The sequence below is a fragment of the Geotrypetes seraphini genome, chromosome 6 (genome assembly GCF_902459505.1).
Source record: "Geotrypetes seraphini chromosome 6, aGeoSer1.1, whole genome shotgun sequence".
NCBI classification, from domain to species: domain Eukaryota; kingdom Metazoa; phylum Chordata; class Amphibia; order Gymnophiona; family Dermophiidae; genus Geotrypetes; species Geotrypetes seraphini.
In genome coordinates, this window is record NC_047089.1 from 86,928,417 (window position 1) to 86,949,736 (window position 21,320).

The 21,320-nt window shown below is 43.4% G+C and overlaps 1 protein-coding gene across 9 annotated transcripts in view; it reads left to right on the forward strand.

Moving 5' to 3' along the window:
- MYCBP2 (MYC binding protein 2) overlaps positions 1 to 21,320 on the forward strand; it is a 977,923-nt gene that overhangs the window by 184,287 nt on the left and 772,316 nt on the right. For all 9 annotated transcript variants that reach the window (XM_033949399.1, XM_033949405.1, XM_033949401.1 and 6 more), the window contains exons 12-14: positions 863 to 1,067; positions 1,286 to 1,450; positions 13,518 to 13,676. In XM_033949399.1, the coding sequence (XP_033805290.1) occupies positions 863 to 1,067; positions 1,286 to 1,450; positions 13,518 to 13,676 (529 nt within the window). The remainder of the gene's footprint in view (positions 1 to 862; positions 1,068 to 1,285; positions 1,451 to 13,517; positions 13,677 to 21,320) is intronic.

Genomic DNA, 21,320 nt, shown 5'->3' on the forward strand with positions numbered 1-21,320 from the left:
TTGCACTGCGAGTTATTTTTCCACCACCTTATCCTTCGTTAAACTTGGGACTCACCAAGAAGTGTGCCCGCATATCCCCTGCTTGTCTCCGGAGAAAGCAAAGTTGCTTACCTGTAACAGGTGTTCTCCGTAGACAGCCACACTTGCCTGCTCTCCATCCCCTTGGCCCACGGGCACAGTCAGAGGACTTCACCAAAAAGTATGGCTGCATTCCCCTTCTGTCTACGGAGAACATCTATTACAGGTAAGCAACTTTGCTCTAATAGTCAGTGTTCCAGCATTTGGAACTCATAGTCCAATATTCTAAGCACTAGATTATTGCCCTTAATAATGGCTGCCGTGAGTTCCCGTCGTAGTCTCGAGAGACTACGAGAACTCACAGCAGCCATTTTGTATGAGTGATCTGCACAGGGCAGGAGCGTAGCAAGATCGCTCCTGTCCCAAAAGACCACTAGACCACCAGGTAAGATCCGGGATGCTGGGGGGAAGGTGGGAGGGAAGCGGGGGTGGGTCAGAGCCGGCCCAAAAGTTATTCGCAAATTTTCAATATTCGCAGGCCAGCTCTGCCCCTAATCCCTGAGAATACTGAGGGAGAAGTGTACCTGTAATTTTATGTAAGTACTTTGACATAGTATTTTAAACAACACTGTACAGGTATATAGCTTGGAATCCTTATGGTGGCCTTAGTTCACTATACAAGTACATTCTATAAGTGATCCCTGTAGTTTTCATTCTGTGACAACACTGTTTTTGATAATCATTTAAACAAATTCATAGAAATATTATATGAAATGCTTAAAGTTGTGATTTTTGATAAATTTAGGATGAAAAATAAAGACTTCTTTTTCTTATGTTTCAATAGATTTATTATACGGGCAAATACCAAAGCCTAGGAATCAAACAAGGTGGCCCTTCACCAGGAAAATGGGTTGAGTTGCCTATAACAAAATCTCCAAAGATTATCCAGTTCTCTGTTGGACATGATGGTTCTCATGGTCTGCTAGTTGCAGAGGATGGAAGTGTGTTTTTTACTGGTTCTGCCAGTAAAGGCGAGGATGGAGAATCAAGTAGGTTTTGGTGATCAGTTTATAATACTGGTGAGAAAGTAAAGCTTTTGCCAGAATATGATCTAGTAAGATTTAGATATTATGCAAAAACATCTGTTCTTATAGTGTGTGAGTGGCATAATATTTAAAGGGAAACCTAATTCTTGAAACTTAGCCAGAAAAACTTCTCTCTTCTGTGTAGTTAAACTGCTGACTTGACTTTTTTTTATGGTTCACAGCAAAAAGTAGGCGTCAGTCCAAACCTTTTAAACCCAAAAAGATGATCAAAATGGAAGGCAAAATAGTAGTGCACACAGCTTGCAACAATGGAAGTAGTTCAGTCATAACAAAAGATGGGGAACTCTACATGTTTGGAAAAGATGCCATATATTCAGACAATTCAAGTAAGTGAGGGTTAAGACTTTTTCATATAAATAACACATAGAACTGGTATGTTGGGAAAGGGATGGTATTGAAGATAAATATATTCTTATTGACACACTCTTCATGAGAAAGATAGGAATAACACTGCTGGATAAAATACATTTTTATGCCATTTAGACACCAACCTTGAGTACAATTTTGTATGCAGCAGTTCTCCTCAGATTTGTAACATAAACCTTGCTTAAAAATTCTAACCTTTCTAATAGTGCCTTAGATACATAACATATATTATCCCAGGACAAGCAGGCAGTATTCTCACATATGGGTGACGTCATCGACGGAGTCCGGATGTGGACGCCTCACAAGCAGACTTGCTTGAAGAAACTTGAAGTTTCGAGTCGCCCGCACCGCGCATGCGCGAGTGGCTTCCTGCCCAGCACAGGGCGCATCTCCTCAGTTCTCAGTTTTCCATGGAGCCGAGAAGTCCGTCTTTGACTCTCTGCGTTTAACTTCGTTCTCTTTGTACCTTCTCTCAACCGCGGTTTGTGTTTTGTTTTTTTCTTCACGAATCGCTGTTTTATTTTATTTTATTTTCTTTTATTTTAGTTTAGTTAAAAAAAAAAATAATAATTTTTTTTTTTCTTCCGTTTGTTTTCTGGGACAGGCCGTTCGGCCGCAGCCCGAGGGCTTCGACTTTGCAGCGGCTATTTTTCTATCTATGTCCCGACCTGCTAAAGGCTTTAAGAGGTGTAGCAAGTGTCAGCGCGCGATCTCTCTTACGGACCCTCATGGACGCTGCCTCAAGTGCCTTGGGCCAAAACATCATCCTAGGTTGTGCCTGTGTTGCCAAACACTTCAGCCTCATGCTTTCAAGCGTCGTTGCATTCTGGTTGAGTCTCCTACTGATCCCTCGACTTCGAAGGTGTCTTCGGCCTCGACTTCCATCGAGGCTCCTTCTGCGCCTACTGCTTCCACCTCGAGCCTCATCAGACCTTCGTCGTTTGCAGCGGCTCTTGCTTCGACGTCACCTGTTGTATCTTCCCCTGTTTCCTCAGGTCAGATAGCTCAGCAGTCGGTTCCGCCGGTGGTGATTAAAGTGTCCAAGACTCCTATGTCAAAACACACTCACACTACCTCAAAGGAATCTCCAGCCAAAACAGGTGGTCCGGTTTCAGACGCGGATCCATCCTTGCCGGCTTCTTTCCAGACCATGTTAGAGAAGCAGTTTATTCAGTTCCTTACTAACATGGGACCTAAACTGATTCCTCTTATCCAGCCTGGGCATTCAGCAGACTCCCATGAGGTCGAGCCACTTCCTTTGCCCCAGTCTGAACTTACACACTCTTTGCAGGGAGCAGAGTCTGCGAGTGTCTGGTCTGCCATTCAAGCACGAAAAGCAAGGAGCAGATTCTTTGCGAGTTCCTTGACGAGAATCCTCACACTCTAAACAAGGAGCAGAGTCTTTGACAGTGCAACGAGGTTCCTCCACCAAGCCTCTGGAGCTTCGATCTACAGCCTCTAGTCCTATTCATACATTGGCATCGGCTGCCTACGTCTCCGAGGCAAAATCTTCTCGATCCTCGAGATCTGGTTCCAGACACAGTTCTCACCGACATTCGAGGCCATAATCGAGGCATCCTTCCAGGCATTGTTCTTCTCATGACAGACTAGCATCGCAAAGGGTTTGACAACTTACAGTTATCTCATCAATTCCTGCTTGTTGAATCCTCCTTGAAGATATCCCACCCTTCCAAGGTCTATGCCACAGTTCCTCCTGGAAGGGAGGGGAAAACTATGGACAAATTTGGACGGCGCATCAACCAGAATGCTATGATGTCCTCTAAAGTCCTCAATTATAATTTTTATTTCATCACTTACTTTGAATTATCTGACCATGAAAAATCATTTGCTTCTATAGTCAGACCTAAATCAAAGCCAACTCCTGCCAAGCCTGCACACCCTGCTCTTATCTATCAAAGGCATTTTGCTCCAAAGCCGGCTCCTTATACTCGCCCTCCTCTGAAAAAACAACAACCTCAGAAGCAACAGAAACCCCAACCTTCTGCTGCACCTAAGGCTTTTCAGACTTTTTGACTGTGTACAACAGAGCATAACCTCCACCGTTCTGTCTCTGACTCCTTTTTCCCCTATAGAAGGTCGTCTCCATCATTTTTACAATCGATGGACAATAATTACATCCGACCTCTGGGTACTTACCATCATCGGGGAAGGATACTCTCTTCATTTCACTCAGGTTCCACCAGAGCTTCCTCCAAGAGAGTATCCTTCCAATCTATCCCAGACCGCCCTTCTTCTTCAGGAAGCTCAACCTCTGCTTCATCTCCATGCCATCGAACCAGTTCCCTTGGAACAGCAGAACAGGGGGTTTTACTCCCGTTACTTTCTTGTTCCGAAGAAGACGGGCAATCTGCGACCCATTCTGGATCTCAGGGCTCTCAACAAATTCCTAGTCAAAGAAAAGTTTTGAATGTTGTCCCTGGCATCCCTTTATCCCCTTCTCAAGCAGAACGACTGGTTATGCTCTCTGGATCTCAAGGAGACCTATACTCATATCCCCATTCATCCGGCCTCCCGTCAATACCTCAGATTTCGGGTGGGGAATCTGCACTATCAATACAGAGTACTACCCTTCGGCCTGGCCTCATCTCCCAGAGTGTTCACCAAGTGCCTGGTAGTGGTAGCAGCAGCTCTAAGGAATCATGGTCTTCAGGTATTTCCCTGCCTCGACGACTGGCTCATCAAAGATTCCACATCTCAAGGGGTTATTGTAGCGACCCAACGGACTACCTGGTTCCTACAAAGTTTAGGATTCGAAATCAACTTTCCCAAATCTCAACTTCAGCCCTCTCAGAATCTACAATTCATTGGAGCTGTTCTGGACACTGTCCAACTTAGAGCATTCCTTCCACAACAACGTCTGGAAGCTCTTCTTCAACTCTGTCACACAGTATCTTCCCGCTCTGCCATCTCAGCGAGACACATGATGGTGCTTCTGGGTCACATGGCCTCCACAGTACACGTGACTCCTTTTGCCAGACTTCACCTCAGAATTCCTCAGTGGACCCTGGCATCTCAATGGACGCAAGTTTGCGACCCTCCTTCTCGACATATTTTAGTCACTCCTTCCTTGAAGAAGTCTCTCTGTTGGGTGGATGCTCTCTTCCAATCTTTACAGAGGCTTGCTTTTTCAAACGTCCCCTCATCAGAAAGTCCTCATGACAGACTCTTCGACCTACGCTTGGGGCGCTCATCTTGATGGTCTCCATTCTCAAGACCTCTGGACCAGTACGGATCGTCAGTGTCATATCAATCAGTTGGAACTCAGAGCAATCCTCAAAGCTCTCCATGCTTTTCAACATCTCCTTCACGACACAGTAGTTCTCGTTCGGACGGACAACCAAGTCGCCATGTATTATGTCAACAAACAAGGAGGGACAGGGTCTGCCTCCCTTTGTCAAGAAGCTCTGGAGGTTTGAGACTGGGCAATCCGCCACAACACCTTCCTCAAAGCTGTCTACATTCAAGGGGCAAAAAATTGCTTGGCGGACAACTTGAGTTGTCTACTGCAACCTCACGAATGGACTCTCCATTCCTCGCCTCTTCGTCACATTTTTTCACAGTGGGGAACGCCACAGATAGACCTCTTTGCAGCTCCCCACAACTACAAACTGCCTCAGTTCTACTCCAGGATATACTCTCCTAACCGCCCCGAGGCAGATGCTTTTCTTCTGGAATGGACGAATCTTTTCCTCTACGCATTTCCTCCATTCCCTCTCATTCTCAAGACTCTGGTCAAATTGAAGAATGATCATGCCACCATGATTCTAATTGCTCCTCGGTGGCCGAGACAACCCTGGTACTCCCATCTACTTCAACTCAGCAGCAGGGAGCCAAACCTTCTACCAGTTTTTCCTTCTCTGCTTACACAGAGTCAAGGATCTCTGCTTCATCCCAATCTGCAGTCTCTACACCTGATAGCCTGGTACCTCTCAACATAACCCCTCTTCAGTTTTCTCAGTCTGTAAGAGACGTTTTAGAAGCTTCTAGAAAGCTTACAACTAGACAATGCTATCACCAAAAATGGACTAGATTTTCTACATGGTGTTTTTCTCATCATAAGGAGCCTCAGCATTCCTCCTTATCTTCTGTTTTGGACTATCTTTTGCACTTATCCAATTCTGGCCTCAAGTTTATACGAGTCTATCTCAGTGTAATTCCGGCTTTCCATCAGCCTATTGAAGGGAAACCCCTCTCTGCTCATTTGGTGGTTTCCAGATTCATGAAAGGACTTTTCAATGTCAAACCTCCTCTCAAACCGCCTCCTGTGGTTTGGGACCTCAATATTGTCCTTACTCAACTCATGAAATCTCCATTCGAACCAATTGATAAGGCTCATCTGAACTATCTCACTTGGAAAGTGGTGTTTCTCATTGCCATCATTTCTGCTTGACGAGTCAGTGAGCTGCAAGCTTTAGTTACTGACCCACCTTTCACGGTGTTCCATCATGACAAAATTCCTACCAAAGTGGTCTCAGAATTTCATCTCAACCAATCCATCGTACTTCCAGTGTTTTTTCCAAAGTCTCATTCTCACCCTGGAGAATCAGCTCTTCATACTCTGGACTGTAAATGTGCTTTGGCCTTCTACTTGGAACGCACCAAACCACACAGAACTGCTCCTCAATTTTTTGTTTCTTTCGATCCAAATAAGTGGGGCCATTCTATTTCTAAGCGTACCATCTCCAACTGGATGGCGGCTTGTGTATCTTTCTGCTATGCCCAGGCTGGATTACCCATTCACAGTAAAGTCACAGCTCATAAAGTCAGAGCAATGGCAGCTTCAGTAGCTTTCCTCAGATCTACACCTATTGAGGAAATTTGTAGAGCTGCTACTTGGTTCTCGGTTCATATCTTCACTTCTCACTATTGTCTGGATACTTTCTCCAGACGGGATGGACAGTTTGGCCAAACAGTATTACAAAATTTATTCTCCTAAATTGCCAACACTCCCACCATCCCATTCTGGTTAGTTTGGAGGTCACCCATATGTAAGAATACCTGCCTGCTTGTCCTGGGATAAAGCACAGTTATTAACTGTAACAGATGTTATCCAGGGACAGCAGGCAGCTATTCTCACAACACCACTTTGCCTTAATCATACAACTAATGATTCTATCACAACTGGACTACTGCAATTCCATCTACATGGGAATCAACACTGCTCTAATTCACCTAGTCTTTGTAATTTTTGATGGAGTGAAAAATCAATCCACTTGTACCTGTTGTACTCCACTCAGGCATATGAGTCTTGAAGGCCCGCTCAGTCAGATTTCAATTAGCCTGCTTGCTGTCTTTTCCAGATACTTATCTCTTTCCTGTCAGACAGGTTTGAAGAGTGAGGAGATTTCTCGCTATTTCAAAGTGTTGAATGTGAGAACTATGTAAGTTGCATTCAGTTTGGTAGCTTGTTCAGGTCCATGTTGTTTGATGTTCTATTATTATTGGGTTCTTTAATTGTATTCATTCAAATGCAGAACAGATTTGGCTTTGTTGGGGAGGTCCCTTTGCCCCTCCTTTTTATTTCTTCTCTCGCAGTGCTTTGGTACATATAGAGGAACTGCAGCACAGTCCACTGATTACACAGGTCAACACATCATTTTCATCAGAGTTAATTTTGGGTGGGTTTTGTAGTATTTTTCATGCTGATTTCAAATCTGTGTTTAGTTTTTCACTAGCATGTCACATTTTTGTGATGAGGCTCATTATATATAATTATAAATGTTAATTGGGCGATATATCATGCATTTATAGGATAAACGTTTAAGGAGGGTCAACGACAGTTGTCGTTTTTTTATGTTACAGGCATTATTTACGGTGATTAATATCAGTCTTTATCATGCCAAGACATTGTACTAATCATCCAGATAGTTTCTGTTACATCTATGGTTCATTCACGACGAAAGCACAACGTTGCCCAATTACTGTAGATCTGAAGAAGGTATACAAATTATATTTTGGCTGTCCATTGGCTGACCAGGATAAGTCTTGGGCTCCACATATCATCTGTACCAGTTTTTCGAATGGACATCGTGACTGGCTCAATCGATGAAAGACAGGATGTCATTTGCATTCCCAATAATATGGAGGGAACTGCGAGACCATATTAAAGATTGCTATTTTTGCCTTGTGAACACAAGTGGATTCTCAGCTAAAACTAAGCACAAAATTATATATCCTACTCTGGATTATACTATTAGGCCTGGACTTGCTTCTGTGGGACATGATGATGATGATGCAGCAGCTGGTCACAATCCAAAATTATCTGATCTGATGTGAAGATTCAGAACCAGAGACCTTTACACAAGCTGAGCTCAGTGATCTTATTTGTGATCTAAATCTTTCAAAAGAAAAAGCAGAACTTGCAGCACTGTATGCATAGAACAGGCTGCATGAATCAATACGTCATCCCTAGCAGCATTCAAATCCAAGCTAAAAGCCCACTTTTTTGAATCTGTTTTCAACTCTTAACATTTAAGAACATAAAAATTGCCGCTTCTGGGTCAGACCAGTGGTCCATCATGCCCAGCAGTCCGCTCAAGCGGCGGCCCTTATATCAAAGACCAGTGCCCTAACTGAGACTAGCCTTACCTGTGTACATTCTGGTTCAGCAGGAACTTGTCTAACTTGTCTTGAATCCCTGGAGGGTGTTTTCCCCTATAACAGCCTCCGGAAGAGCATTCCAGTTTTCTACCACTCTCTGGGTGAAGAAGAACTTCCTTACGTTTGTATGGAATTTATCCCCTTTTAACTTTAGAGAGTGCCCTCTTATTCTCTCTACCTTGGAGAGGGTGGACAACCTGTCTTCATCTACTAAGTCTATTCCCTTCATTATCTTGAATGTTTTGATCATGATCATGTCCCCTCTCAGTCTCTTCTTGTCAAGGGAGAAGAGACCCAGTTTCTCTAATCTCTCACTGTATGGCAACTCCTCCAGCCCCTTAACCATTTTAGTTGCTCTTCTCTGGACCCTTTCGAGTAATACTGTGTCCTTCATGTACAGCTGGATGCAGTATTCCAGGTGAGGGCATACCATGTCTTGGTACAGCAGCCTGATAACCTTCTCCGATCTGTTTGTGATGTCCTCCTTAATCATTCCTAGCATTCTGTTTGCCCTTTTCGCCACTGCCGCAAATTGCACGGATGGCTTCATTGACTTGTCGACCAGTACTCCCAAGTCTCTTTCCTGGGGAGGTCTCTCCAAGTACTGCACCAGACATCCTGTATTTGTGTACAAGATTTTTGTTACTGACATGCATCACTTTACACTTATCCACGTTAAACCACATTTGCCATGTCGCGGCCCATTTCTCGAGCGTGCTTATATCACGTTGCAGGTCTTCGCAGTCCTTCTGCATCTTCACTACTCTGAATAACTTAGTATCGTCTGTAAATTTAATCACCTCACTCATCGTACCAATTTCCAGGTCATTTACAAATATGTTGAAGAGCACGGGTCCAAGCACCGAACCCTGCAGCACTCCACTTGTGACGCTTTTCTAGTCCGAGTATTGTCCATTTACCACTTTGTTTCCAATCTACCAACCAGTTTTTAATCCACATGAGTATTTCACCCTCGATTCCATGACTCACAATTTTTCAAAGTAGTCGTTCATGCAGAACCTTGTCGAACGTCTTCTGAAAATCCAGATATACGATGTTGACCGTGTCACCCTTGTCTATCTGCCTGTTTACTCCCTCGATTTTTATTCCGCCATTACCGCCTAGAAGGCCGATTTAGGCGGTTTGTAAAATTTTTAAATAAGCTTGAAACTTGAAACCTTGTGATTCAAGGTGGATTACAAAAGAGGTTAACTGGACATTTTCAGGAGAGTTACAAAGTAGAGCGGGTTGCCTGGACATTTCCAGGAGAGTTACAAAGTAGAGCGGGTTGCCTGGACATTTCCAGGAGAGTTACAAAGTAGAGCGGGTTGTCTGGACATTTCCAGGAGAGTTACAAAATAGAGCAGGTTACTTTGGGGGAGATCTGGATATTGTTTCAGGGTCATTACAAGATAGATAATTTAGTTAGAAGGTTGTGGAAACTGGGGGAGATTGAAATGCTTCCTGTGGTGTTAGTTTGTCTTGATAGATTTCTTGAATAGCAGGGTTTTTATTTCTCTTCTGAAAGTTTTGTAGTCTGGTGTTGTGATCAGTAGATTGGAAAGTTGATGGTCTAGTTTCGCTGCCTGCATGGCCAATAGGCCGTCGTACATTTTTTTTTACATTTGATGCCTTTTATTGGGGGGTGATTGAATGGGGTCTGGTTTCTCCTTTGGTTGTGGTAGTTCGGATAAGGCGGTTGTTCAAGTAGGCTGGGCTTTGAATAGTAGATAGTAAAATTTGAATAGAATTCTTGCTTGTATTGGGAGCCAGTGTGAGTCGAGGTATGCAGCGGTGATGTGGTTGTATTTATTCAGCAAAAAGATCAATCTGAGAGCTGTGTTTGTTCTGTTTGTAGTTGTTTTTTCATGACTGTGGGGCAGGGAAGATAGAGGATGTTGCTGTAGTCTAGAAGTCCTAGGATTAGGGATTGGACCATGAGCTGGAATTGTTTTCTGTCAAATGATTTCTGGATTGTTTTGTTGATTTGTGGTTGCTTGGTACAGCATTTGTCTATCATCACTCCTAGTAGTTTTAGGGTGGGTTGAATGGGGTATGTGATTGAGTTGATTACTAAGTTTGTTATGGTTGGGGTTTTGGGGTTTTTTTTTTTTCGAGGAGTATAAATTTTGTTTTGTCTGGGTTCAGCTTTAGTTTGTGTTTTTTCATCTATGTTGCCACTGCTTCTTGTGTTCTATGTAGTGTGTCTGTCATGGTGGGTTCTGGTTGATCAAAAGGAAGGAGGATGGCGATGTCATCTGCATAGCTATAAGAAGTTAAGCCTAATTTTTCTAGGCAGGTGCCGAGGGATGCAATATAGCGATTGAAGAGTGTTGGGGATAATGACGACCCTTGGGGTACTCCACAGGGGTTGTACCATGGTTCTGATTTTTCTTTGTTTGTCTTTACTCTGTAGGTCCTGAATTGTAGGAATCTTTGAAACCATGCGTGTACCTTTCCTGTGATTCCTATAGTTTCTAGTATTTGTGGTAGGATGTAATGGTTTCAGCAGGTCAAATGCTGCGGTGAGATCTAGTTGTATAACCAGCATTTTTTTTTTTTGCCTGTGCTGAGGTGTTTCTGGCTTTGTCCAGGAGGGAACCTAGCAGTGTCTCTGTGCTGTGGTTTGTTCTGAAACCAGATTGTGTAGAGTGGAGTAAGTTGTGGTTTTAAGGTAGTTGGTGAGGTGTTTAGCTATGAGGCCTTCTATTAGCTTGACATATAATGGTATTGAGGCTATGGGTCTGTAGTTGTATGGTAGATCTGCTGATCCTTTTGATCTTTTATGATTGGGGTGATGATGATTTCACTGAAGTCTTGTGGGAAGAGGCCATCTGTGAGCAGGGATTGTATCCATTGTATGAGAAGAGTAAGGAATTTTGGGCTGGAGGCTTTTAATAAGTATGGAGGGCAATGGTTGAGGTCACAAGCTGCGTGGCTGTATTTTTTTATAGAGACTGTTTAGGTTGGACCATTGTATTGTGGAGAAGTCGGACCAGGTCCTGTCTGCTGCCAAGGATTCTTTTTCTGTGGGGGGGGCATTGTGATCTTATCAAGGTGGTTTGGGGTTCCTGTGAAGGTGGTCCTGGCTGTTGTAATTTTGTTTCTAAAGAATTTGGCTGGAAGGGCAGCTGAAGGGGGTGGAGTGTCGTCATTGGCCAGGTAGGGTTTGGTGTCAGTGAGTTCCTTTAGTAGTTGGAAAAGTTTTTTTGTGTCTTGAGCTTCTATGCCTATTTGGTTGGTGTAGTATGTCTTTCTCTTTTAGTTTTTGCTTGTATTGTTGATTTAGTTTCCTCCATGTTGTTTTTGTGTGTTCTTGGTTACTTTTCTCCAATTTCTTTCAAGTCGTCTGCATTGTCTTTTGAGTAGGAGTAGTTCGTTGTCGAACCATTTGTCTGATTGACTGATGATTCTGGAGCTAGATCATCAAGGAGAGCTGCTGATGAGCTGGAACGATTGGTGTCGCTGTACTGCAAAATTGGGCTGAAGAGTGAGCTGGAGTGGGCAGAGTCTGACCCGATCGGTGCTGCTGTGCTGCAAAGTCAGGCTGAGGAAGGAAGGACAAAATGGAGGACTTCTTCCTCCTTCATCTGCCTGTGAGATATATATCCACTGTATCATTTCCTCTACCATAATCTCCCCAACCCTGAAATGTCCTGTCTAAATTAGATTGTAAGGTCTTCTGAACAGGGACTGTCTATTGTATGTTAAAATGTACAGTGCTGTGTATGCCTTTCAGCCCTTTTGAAATAATAAATAATAGTAATAGTAGTAGTAACTTCTTGCTTCAAGGCTTAAGCAAAATCACTTGCTTGCAAAAGATGCTAATATAACTCATTACAGAAAAAGGAATCATAACTTAACAACATTCTTCAATGTAAATGGATCATGGATCATTGTGTTTTTGTCATGACATCAACGGGCTCTTCAACAGTTTGTCACAAGTGCATTGTCCAGATGAATGGCATCTCTTCATTGATTCTTCACAGAGAAGCTTGAAGGCAGTATTACTGCACAATGGAAATTCCAAACCAAGTATACCAATTGCCCATTCTGTTCATCTAAAGGAGTCTTATGAGAATATGAAGAATTTACTAGAAGCAATCAGTTATAAAACACACCAGCGGAACATCTGTGGTGATCTGAAGGTCAATAGCATGCTAATGGGAATGCAAGGAGGATTCACTAAATGCTGCTGTTTCCTGTACTTGTGGGATAGCAGATCTACAGCTGAAAATTATGTCAAGTGTGTCCGGCAGCTGAGGGATAGCTATAACCCAGGGACAAGCAGTGTGAAATTTATGCTATTGGTGCATCTTCATAAAATATTTCTTCCACCTCTTCATATCAAGCTGGGGTTGATGAAGAACCTGATAAAGGCCATAAATAAAGCAAACTCGCCAGGTTTTCAATATCTTATTAAGAAATTTCCAAAAATCAGCACTGCAAAACTGAAGGAAGGGATATTTATAGGCTCACAGATAAGTCCATTATGCAGGATGAAGATTTTAATTAATCACTCTCAGCAGCTGAGCTTGAAGCTTGGAAGGCATTCAAGTGGTTAGTGGAAAACTTTCTGGGCAACCATAAGTCTCCTTCATACAAGGAAGGAGTTCAGAATCTCCTTGACTCATATCAGAAACTTGGCTGTCGCATGTCATTAAAAATACACTTTCTGCACTCACATCTTGACCTTTTTTTGGAAAATCTTGGTATGGTGAGTGATGAGCAAGGAGAACGTTTCACCAGGACATTCAGTTAATAGAGTGTTGCTACCAAGGTTTCTGGAATGAGCATGATCGCCGACTACTGCTGGATATTGTGCTGTGACAATCCAGACACAACTCACAAAAATAAAATACTCTAAGCATTTTTGAAGAAATATTGGTTGCTAAGTGACACAGTCCAGTATAATTATGCTATTCTGTATGCTTATTTGACTTTGGACCGAAGATACTGCAACATTTCTTTAAGTTGTTGCTGCAATTCTTAAAACCCTATATGCTAAAACGCTATAAACATTAGTCATAGCTTAAAAAGTTTATATGATTGAAAAAAACTAATAACAGATCTGAAACCAGCATGAAAAACTGATTTAGAAAAATGTGATGTGGTGTTAGTTGATTCCGAAAAAAAATTTTTGTTGCCTTGTGTTAAAATAGGAGATGGAGCCAAAAAGAATGTGAATGATGCCTTCTTCACAACTTGCGATTAGAGGTGAATAACCCACTGGTTCAAGACTCGTATGCCTTCTGTTAGAAAGAGGAATATTTGGGCAAGCACCTAATCTTTCCTTCATGTTAATTACAATGATTCTCCAATAAAATTATGTGGGGTATTTTATATTGTAAAAAAACTTAAAAATTGAAGAGGGTTGTTTCTCATATAAAATAATTTACCGTACAGGTTTGGTAACAGATTTGAAAGGACACTTGGTGACTCAGGTTGCTATGGGCAAAGCTCATACATGTACTCTAATGAAGAATGGTGAAGTTTGGACCTTTGGCGTAAACAATAAAGGACAATGTGGCCGAGATACAGGCTCTATGAATCAAGGAGGCAAAGGTGAGCAATCTGTATTTTATCTTCTATAGTTAAAAGTAAGTTTTGTGCATTGAGATCTGTGGAACTTGGAAGATTTCATTTCACCAAAATTTTACTACTTTGAGTAAGGAAACAGAAAATTAAATTACTTTTTCTACCTTTGTTGTCTGGTTATTTTATTTTTCTAATTATGTTGGTCCCAGTATCTTGTTTGTGTTTTACTCTGTCTTAACTCTCTTACCATGGTCTCCTATCCATTTGATATTTATTCTCTCTCCATGTCCATCATCCATCTCCTATTTCTGTGTCCCTATCTTTCCTCATTCCCAGTAGCAGGTCCTCTCTGTGTCTGCTCTCTCCCCCTGCCATCCAACATCAGCCCTCTGTCTCTCACTATTATCTACTGCAGAGTTTTTCAATTTCTTCAAGCCAAGAACCCCCTAAGTCTAACAAATATCAACTGAGTACTCCTGCCTAAGCTCTGCCCAGGCTCCGCCCCAGACTCGCCCAAACCGCCCTAGACCCCACCCCATAATAATAGTACTAATTATAATGCAATTTCTTCCATCCATTTTTCATATACGCACAATATAATCTTAAAATTAAAAAAAACCACAAAGCTTACTGTACGCAGAGAAAATCATAATTTTAATTTACGTTTGGGGGTTTTTTCCCCCAAAGAGGTCAAGGCAGATGACTTTAAAATATGCAATGTCACCTCAGTAACAACTACAGAAAAACAGAAAAATATAGTGCAGAATATAGACAGCAGATATAAATTCTCAAAACAGAAACATTTTGATCACTAAATTGAAAATAAAATCATTTTGCTACCTTTGTTGTCTGGTGATTTCATGAGTCTCTGGTTGCGCTTCCTTCTGACTGTGTATCCAATATTTCTTTTTTTATTTCTGCCTCCTGCACGCTTCCTCTCCTCTGGACCTCATTCCCTTCCATGAGTCCAACATTTCTTCCTCTCTCATCCCCTGGATCATGTGCTGCATTTTTCACCACTGCCCACCAGCCCCCATGCCCATTTCTTCTTCTATCACCTCTCTCCAGCACCATGCCACACCTTTCCCTCCATCACTATGTCCAACATTCCTCCCCTTGCAGCCCCTTCAATCTGTCCCTCTAGTCCCTCTCCACCACCATATCCAACATTTCTCCCTTTCACCCCTTTCTACCTCTTTCTTTACTCCTGGCAGAATTCTGTGCATCTCTCCATCACTTCATTCTGCTCCTGGATCCAACATCTCTCTCCTTCTCCTCTTCCACCTCCTGTGTATCTCTTTCTCCCTCTCATCTGCCCCCATGCCCAACACCTCTCTCTCTCTCTCTCTCTCTTCCTTGTGCCGAGTCAGATCTCTCTATCCCCCTCCATGCACCATCTTCCCTTCCTCTCCTCCATTATTTGCGATTTCTTCTCCCCTCACCATGCATGTCTCCTTCAACTCTCCTGTCTTCTTTGTACCCTCCCCTCTCCCTTTGCCACCAGGTTTTATTCCTCTTACCTCGTTCCTCCCCATGTCCCATCAGATATCCTTCCTCTTCTTCCCTGTACTCCAAGGCTTGCTTCTTCAGGTCACGGTATCAGCAGTGACTCTCACGTGCTACCTACCTCTAATCCGGAAGTCTCTCCTCTGCCACGGAGAGACTTCTGAGTCAGCGTCAGCCAGCTTATGGGAATTGCTGCTGATACTGTGACAAGATTCAATGATAATTTGCTCCCCCACCCCACATGATTCATCTCACCTCCGACTCCAGCCTAAAGTAGAAGTTGTAAACAGCCTGTTCCTGGCCTGCCCGCTAGGGTGTCCCTCTGCCACATCATCAGTGATGTCATCAGTGATGCAGCAGAGAGAAGGCTCCAGCAGGCAGGCCAGGAGCAGCCTGTTTACCGCTGCTACTTTAGGTTGGAGTCGGAGGCAAGCCGAATCAGCATCAAATCGGGGGTAGGGGTTGGGGAGCAAATCATCATTGAATCTCGTTGCGGTATCGGCAGCAATTCCCATGCTGCCTGCCATTGACTGGGGGAGGAAATTTATCCATTTAATTGAATCAGGCAGTGCTACTGCGTACCCCCAACAAGCAGCTCACGTACACCACCATCTAGTATTCTCATTCTCTCTCATCCAACTTTGCACCCAAAAGGCAGGAGATATTTTATTCAAAACAGTTAGTTAGAAATAGTTCTTAGCTATAACAGAAGGTGAACAAGAAAGAGAATAGAGAGACATGTTCAACATTTGCTTGAATGTAGATAGGACAGGTTGGTGTTCCAAACGGTCTGTGCATTGTGAATACATGTTGATATTTTATGTGTGTGAAAGTTTTAGTGTAACAAAGTTTTCTGATATTGGATTCTTAGACTTAATTACTTGATTTTTCCAAATACAAACTGAAGGCAAGTTGCATACCTAGATACAGGTTTTAGGTTTTTGCCAAGAGTTCTTGCGGAGGGAGATGTTGTACTTGAGGGAATGGAGGATGAAGTGATTTGCCTAAGATTGAAAGGAACATCAGTTGGAGATGCAGGATTTGAATCTATGCTTTGTTGGTTCTCAACCTACTTCTCGATAACATTTTGAAAAATTATCTTAAGTCAAATACAAAAATATTCAAAAATTTGAACATTACAGAATGTATATCTTATATTAAACAGAAACTAAAACAGCATAGAACTGGCTCAATGTTTTGAACTATTAATCCCATCACCATTTTATATAATTTTGAAAGAGGTAAAACTTGCATTCTGCCACACTCCCTTCCCCAGTTCTGTCTCCAGCGGTAGGTAGGCTAGACAGTATGTCTGTGTACTTGTTGAACATTAATCAGACAACACAGAGAGGGTCAAAGTACACCAAATGAATATGAAACAGAAAGCATCAGGAGCTCAACAAATTGGGACTTAATCTTTATTGACTCAGCATGGGCTGTGTTTCAGCTAACAGTGCTTGGTCCAAGCAGAATATCAAATAACAAATCCCATCATATTGTAAACATAAATTTACATATAAAATGATATTCTAGTTGATTGTCTCTCACCTCTTCCCAGTTTTGTTTTATATATATATATATTTTTTACAAATTGTTAAACAACAATTTAGTGGAAATAAACAATTGAAATAAGAAACCAAAGAACAAATTATAAAATAAATCGACATTAATGACTAATTCAAAGTCCACAAACTGAGGCGAAAGAATCCATCATCTCCAAGGGAAGTTGGTTTTCAGGAATGGTTCATAACTAAATCACATTACAGAGTGCAGTTGGATTTAATTAACTAACTGCCTGGTTGAGAGACTCCATGGAGGCCTCTGAAGTTCTTTCAGCTGCCTTACCCTCAAGAAAAAAGTTCAACTGATCAGGGTCATAAAATATATATCTAGTACTCTGATAGATAACGCAGCATTTACAAGGCAAACGTAACTGAAAAGTTGCTCCCATACTCAAAGTTAACTGATGATAAGCCAGGAATTTCTTCCGTCTGGCTTGCATCCATTTCAAAACATCAGGAAATATTGAAATTTTGAAGCCATGAAATTCACATTATCAGTCTTATAGAATAGACGAAGAACTGCCTCCTTATCCTGGAGAAAAACGAAGGTTTACCAGAAAGGTTGCTCTAGTGACTATTTCTTCTTGTTGAGATGTTTCCAACTGAGCAGGATAATTGCACACAAGCGTACTCGTAGCTACTCTAGGGTTGTAAAAATGAATAATGAAAATGATGCAAATTTTTTTATAAAATCAAAATTATTATTGATTCATTATCATATATGAATAATCATAAGGTTATTGCATCATGAGAATTATTACAGAAGCCAAAAGCTGGCCTCGCTCGTAACAAATTCCAACGTTTTACCAGTTACACATCCATATATATCCTAAATGATGACATTCCTTCGCTACAGATCTGACTGTTTCCATATAAGGCTAGCTTCATATGGACGTGTCACAAAAGCATTCCTAAAATTACATTTTTATACCTAAAAAGTTACATTCTTACATTAAGCTTACATATTTTATAAAAAGAAGAAATACATAGACAGATATTGTAATGTACTCACAAAGACTACTCAGCTTTTGAATCCTTTCCTGTTAAAATCAGCGTGCCATCTCTGTACTGAGAGAATCATCTCTTTGTCTCACTAAAACTAAACAGAGAAGGATGGAAGGAGCAGTTAACTCCCCCTCCCATCAGAGTTTCACAGAGTAGAAAAAAGTTGCTTAAGGTCAGAGGTCAAACACCAAATGTAGCCTTATCAGACTTTCTTCAGATTTCAAATATATGAAATCAAAATAAAATGTATTCTAATCTACACTTGTTACCTATAGCTACATAAGTAGATTCCTATTGTGTAGTTTTAATGACTTACTGACTTACTAAAACTTAATTCTGGATCTATACATACAATGATACACATATGGATTCAATTTGTCTTTCTCACTGCAAACTCAGGGCCTCTCGGAATGTGAGCAACCAAGTCAGAGGCCAACTCCTGTCTGCCTATAACTCCCTGAGGACCGGCCCAGTCCAGGCTGGTCACTCTTCAGAACAAAGAAGCCTTATAAAACTTAAGCTTTGCCATCTGGAGTAAATTTGCTGTGGTGGTTATCAATCACAGAATGTCTTAGCCTGCTTTCCTGTACCCTCAAGCACATGAAACATGTATCAAATCAATATGTTAAATTAGATTCCTGTCTTTTACTTTTGTGTTTCTGATTATTATATTCTAGCTTATTCAATATTCATATATTTATGTATAGCTACTAATACCACATTCTCACCTGCTCTTGGATTAGGCCCTATCTATCAACAGGTTTTTCTAACTAGTAAATCCTGGTGCAATGTGAGAAAGTGTAATGGCTGAATTTTTTTATTATTTCATGTTTGCTCATTTCATCACACCTACCTGTCCAGGTAAACCAAGCTGGCCCTCCTCAGGTCTACTTAAGGCATAGGACAAGCTCACAACATACCAGTGAGATCCAAATCTCCTGGTACAGTTCCTTTGCCTTTATCTTCTTTAGGAATATTAAAATAATATAGCTTTTGTAACGGTGGCTTATTATTTTCAGGAAATTTCAATACTAATTTTAAGAAGGAATGAAATAAGTCTTTCGATGTTTGAAATTTGGATACTGGAAAATTTAAAAGTTTAAGGTTCAAACTTCTATTGACATTTTCCAAATTTTTCATTTTCCTAATAAACAGGCACTTTTCCTTCAATTGTGAATTAATGGAGACCTTCACTTCTGCCATTGATTTTTCTAAATTGTCCATTTCTCTTCAAAGGTTTTAAATTGAATGTTAGTGTTCTGTACTCAGGAAACAAATTGAGAGCATACCTTTATGTAGAGATTCCAGTCTACTCCAAATCGCTTCCATGTTGATCACCTCAGGTCTTGTTAAAGGAGCAGGAATAGATATTCTAGGAACTGCCCCAATGGGTTCCACCTTCTCCTTTCCTGCTTCAATGCAGGTTTCAGTTCCTCCGTCCTCTGGTGTCGGCTGTAAAGAAGTTGATAAACTGTGAACCGCATCCGGGGTCAGGGGTGAAATCTGCAACGCCGACGGAGACATCAACTCCAGCACCTCCTGCACTGGTGACGGCATCCCCAACATCCTCCTGGGACGTGGAGGAACTCCAGGCTGAGCAACACCTCGCCCTCCAAGACCGAGCTCTGCCCACCTCGGTCAGCGGATAAGCCCAATCCAACCAGAACGGCGTATGCTGTTATTGCTGCCTGCCACGACAACGAAGTAGCAGAGGAGGCTGGAAGAATGCCCCTCTGTTTGCCCCTGCGCTTGGGCATAGCAAGAAGTAAAAATATTGATAGAAATGAAAGTAGCCAGTAAAGTGCAGGAGCGACTTCAGATGCGACTCACTCCATCGCCATCTAGGATCCCTCTTCCCAGTTTTTAACAGAACTCCAGAACTCTTATATCCATGATCATCTCAAGCTCCTCACTATCTCCCAATATATGATTATCCCAGGACAAGCAGGCATGATATTCTCACACATGGGTGACGTCATCTATGGAGCCCCGGCGCGGACAGCTTTTCAAGCAAACTTGATAGAAGTTTCAAGTTTGCACACTGCACCACGCATGTGCTAGCCTTCTTGCCCACTAGAGGGCGCATCCCCACCTCGTGGTCCTCAGTTCAATTTCATCCGCGGAGCCAGAAGCCCTGTGGATAAATTGTGCTCGTGATAGCCTTCTGTCGCCGCGGCTGTGGACGTTTTTTCGACGCGGTCGCTGCGTTTTTGTACTCTTTTATCTTCTTTTCTTTGATTTCAAAAAACAAAACACTTTTTCATTTTCGTCGCTCCGGGGGCTCCCGGTAGCCACGGCCGGGGAACCTCGTTCGTTCCCGGCCTATTTTTGGGCCTATGTCCCGGCCCGTAACGGGTTTCAAAAAGTGCGGTAAGTGTGACCGGCTCTTGTCGATCACTGACCCCCACAGGTGCTGCCTGAGGTGCTTGGGGCCCCAACACCCGACAGACGCCTGTCCGAAGTGTGGAATCTTTCAAAAAAGGGCTCTCACACGCCGAAAAGCCCGCATGGCGGAACTTTTTTCCATCGACGTCCCGACGGGGAAGGCCTCGAGTTCGGCCTCGGCTTCGGCCCCGGCCTCTACCTCGGCCTCGACCTCGGCATCGGGACCTCCTGCCTCGCCTCGGCCCTCGGTGCCCTCGATGCAGGTTCCCTCGTCCGGCAAGGCCTCGGGTAAGTCTCCACTTCTCTCCTCAGCTCCTGGGTCTAAGAAGCCATCCTCGGGCTCTTCGTCGGCGGGGACGTCGACCTCTACCCAGCCCAAGGTGTCTAAGGCGATAGCCCCGAGGGAATACTCGAGACCGAGGTCGCCCTCTGAGGAGCATCGCCAGGTGTTGCCACCGGGTCTGACGATCCCGGCATTCCAGGACTTGCTCCGAGCGTTAATTTCCTCGGAGCTGTCCGGGGCCATTGAGTCCCTGCAGCAGGCTTCGGCCTCGACTGCTTCGGTCTCGGGGGCCCCGCAGTTGGCGACCTCGGCCTCGGGCACCGGGGCTTCAGCGGCCGAAGCGCCCTCGGCCTCGACCTCGGCTCTCCCCTCGGTCCCGACCTCGATGAGACAGCCTGAGGGTAGTGTTCGGTCCCGGGACAAGCAGCGCCGGGTGCGCCGGATTTCCTCGACCTCGTCTTCAAGGTCTTCCCGGGGCTCCTCGCCCTCGTGCAAGCCTCGGGCGAAACACCGCCTGAAGAAGGCTAAACGATCTCGGGCCTCGCCTCATGGGCGTGGTCGCTCGACGCCTCCCGAGGGCGAGGCTTTACGAGTCGAAGAACTCCGACTCGACAACCCAAATCTTTTGCAGTCCCCGATCCGGGAGAGTTCCCGTGCCTCCTCGCCGGGGCGGAAGGGAAGGGCCTCCGTACCCCGTACCCCGGGGGGTTCCCCCAGGGGGTCTTTCAGGCGGGATCGGTCCCCGACCCCTTCGAGGTCACGGGACCGTGCCTCGTGGGGATCGGGATCCGGTATGGAATTGAGGTATTCTCGCCAAGCCTCTCCCTTCGGCTCCGCGGAGAAGTCTCGGACACCCTCTCCGCCCGCACGGACGTCTTCTTTTTCAAAGTTTGTCCATGACATGGCAAAGGCTCTGGGGGTGGACCTGTT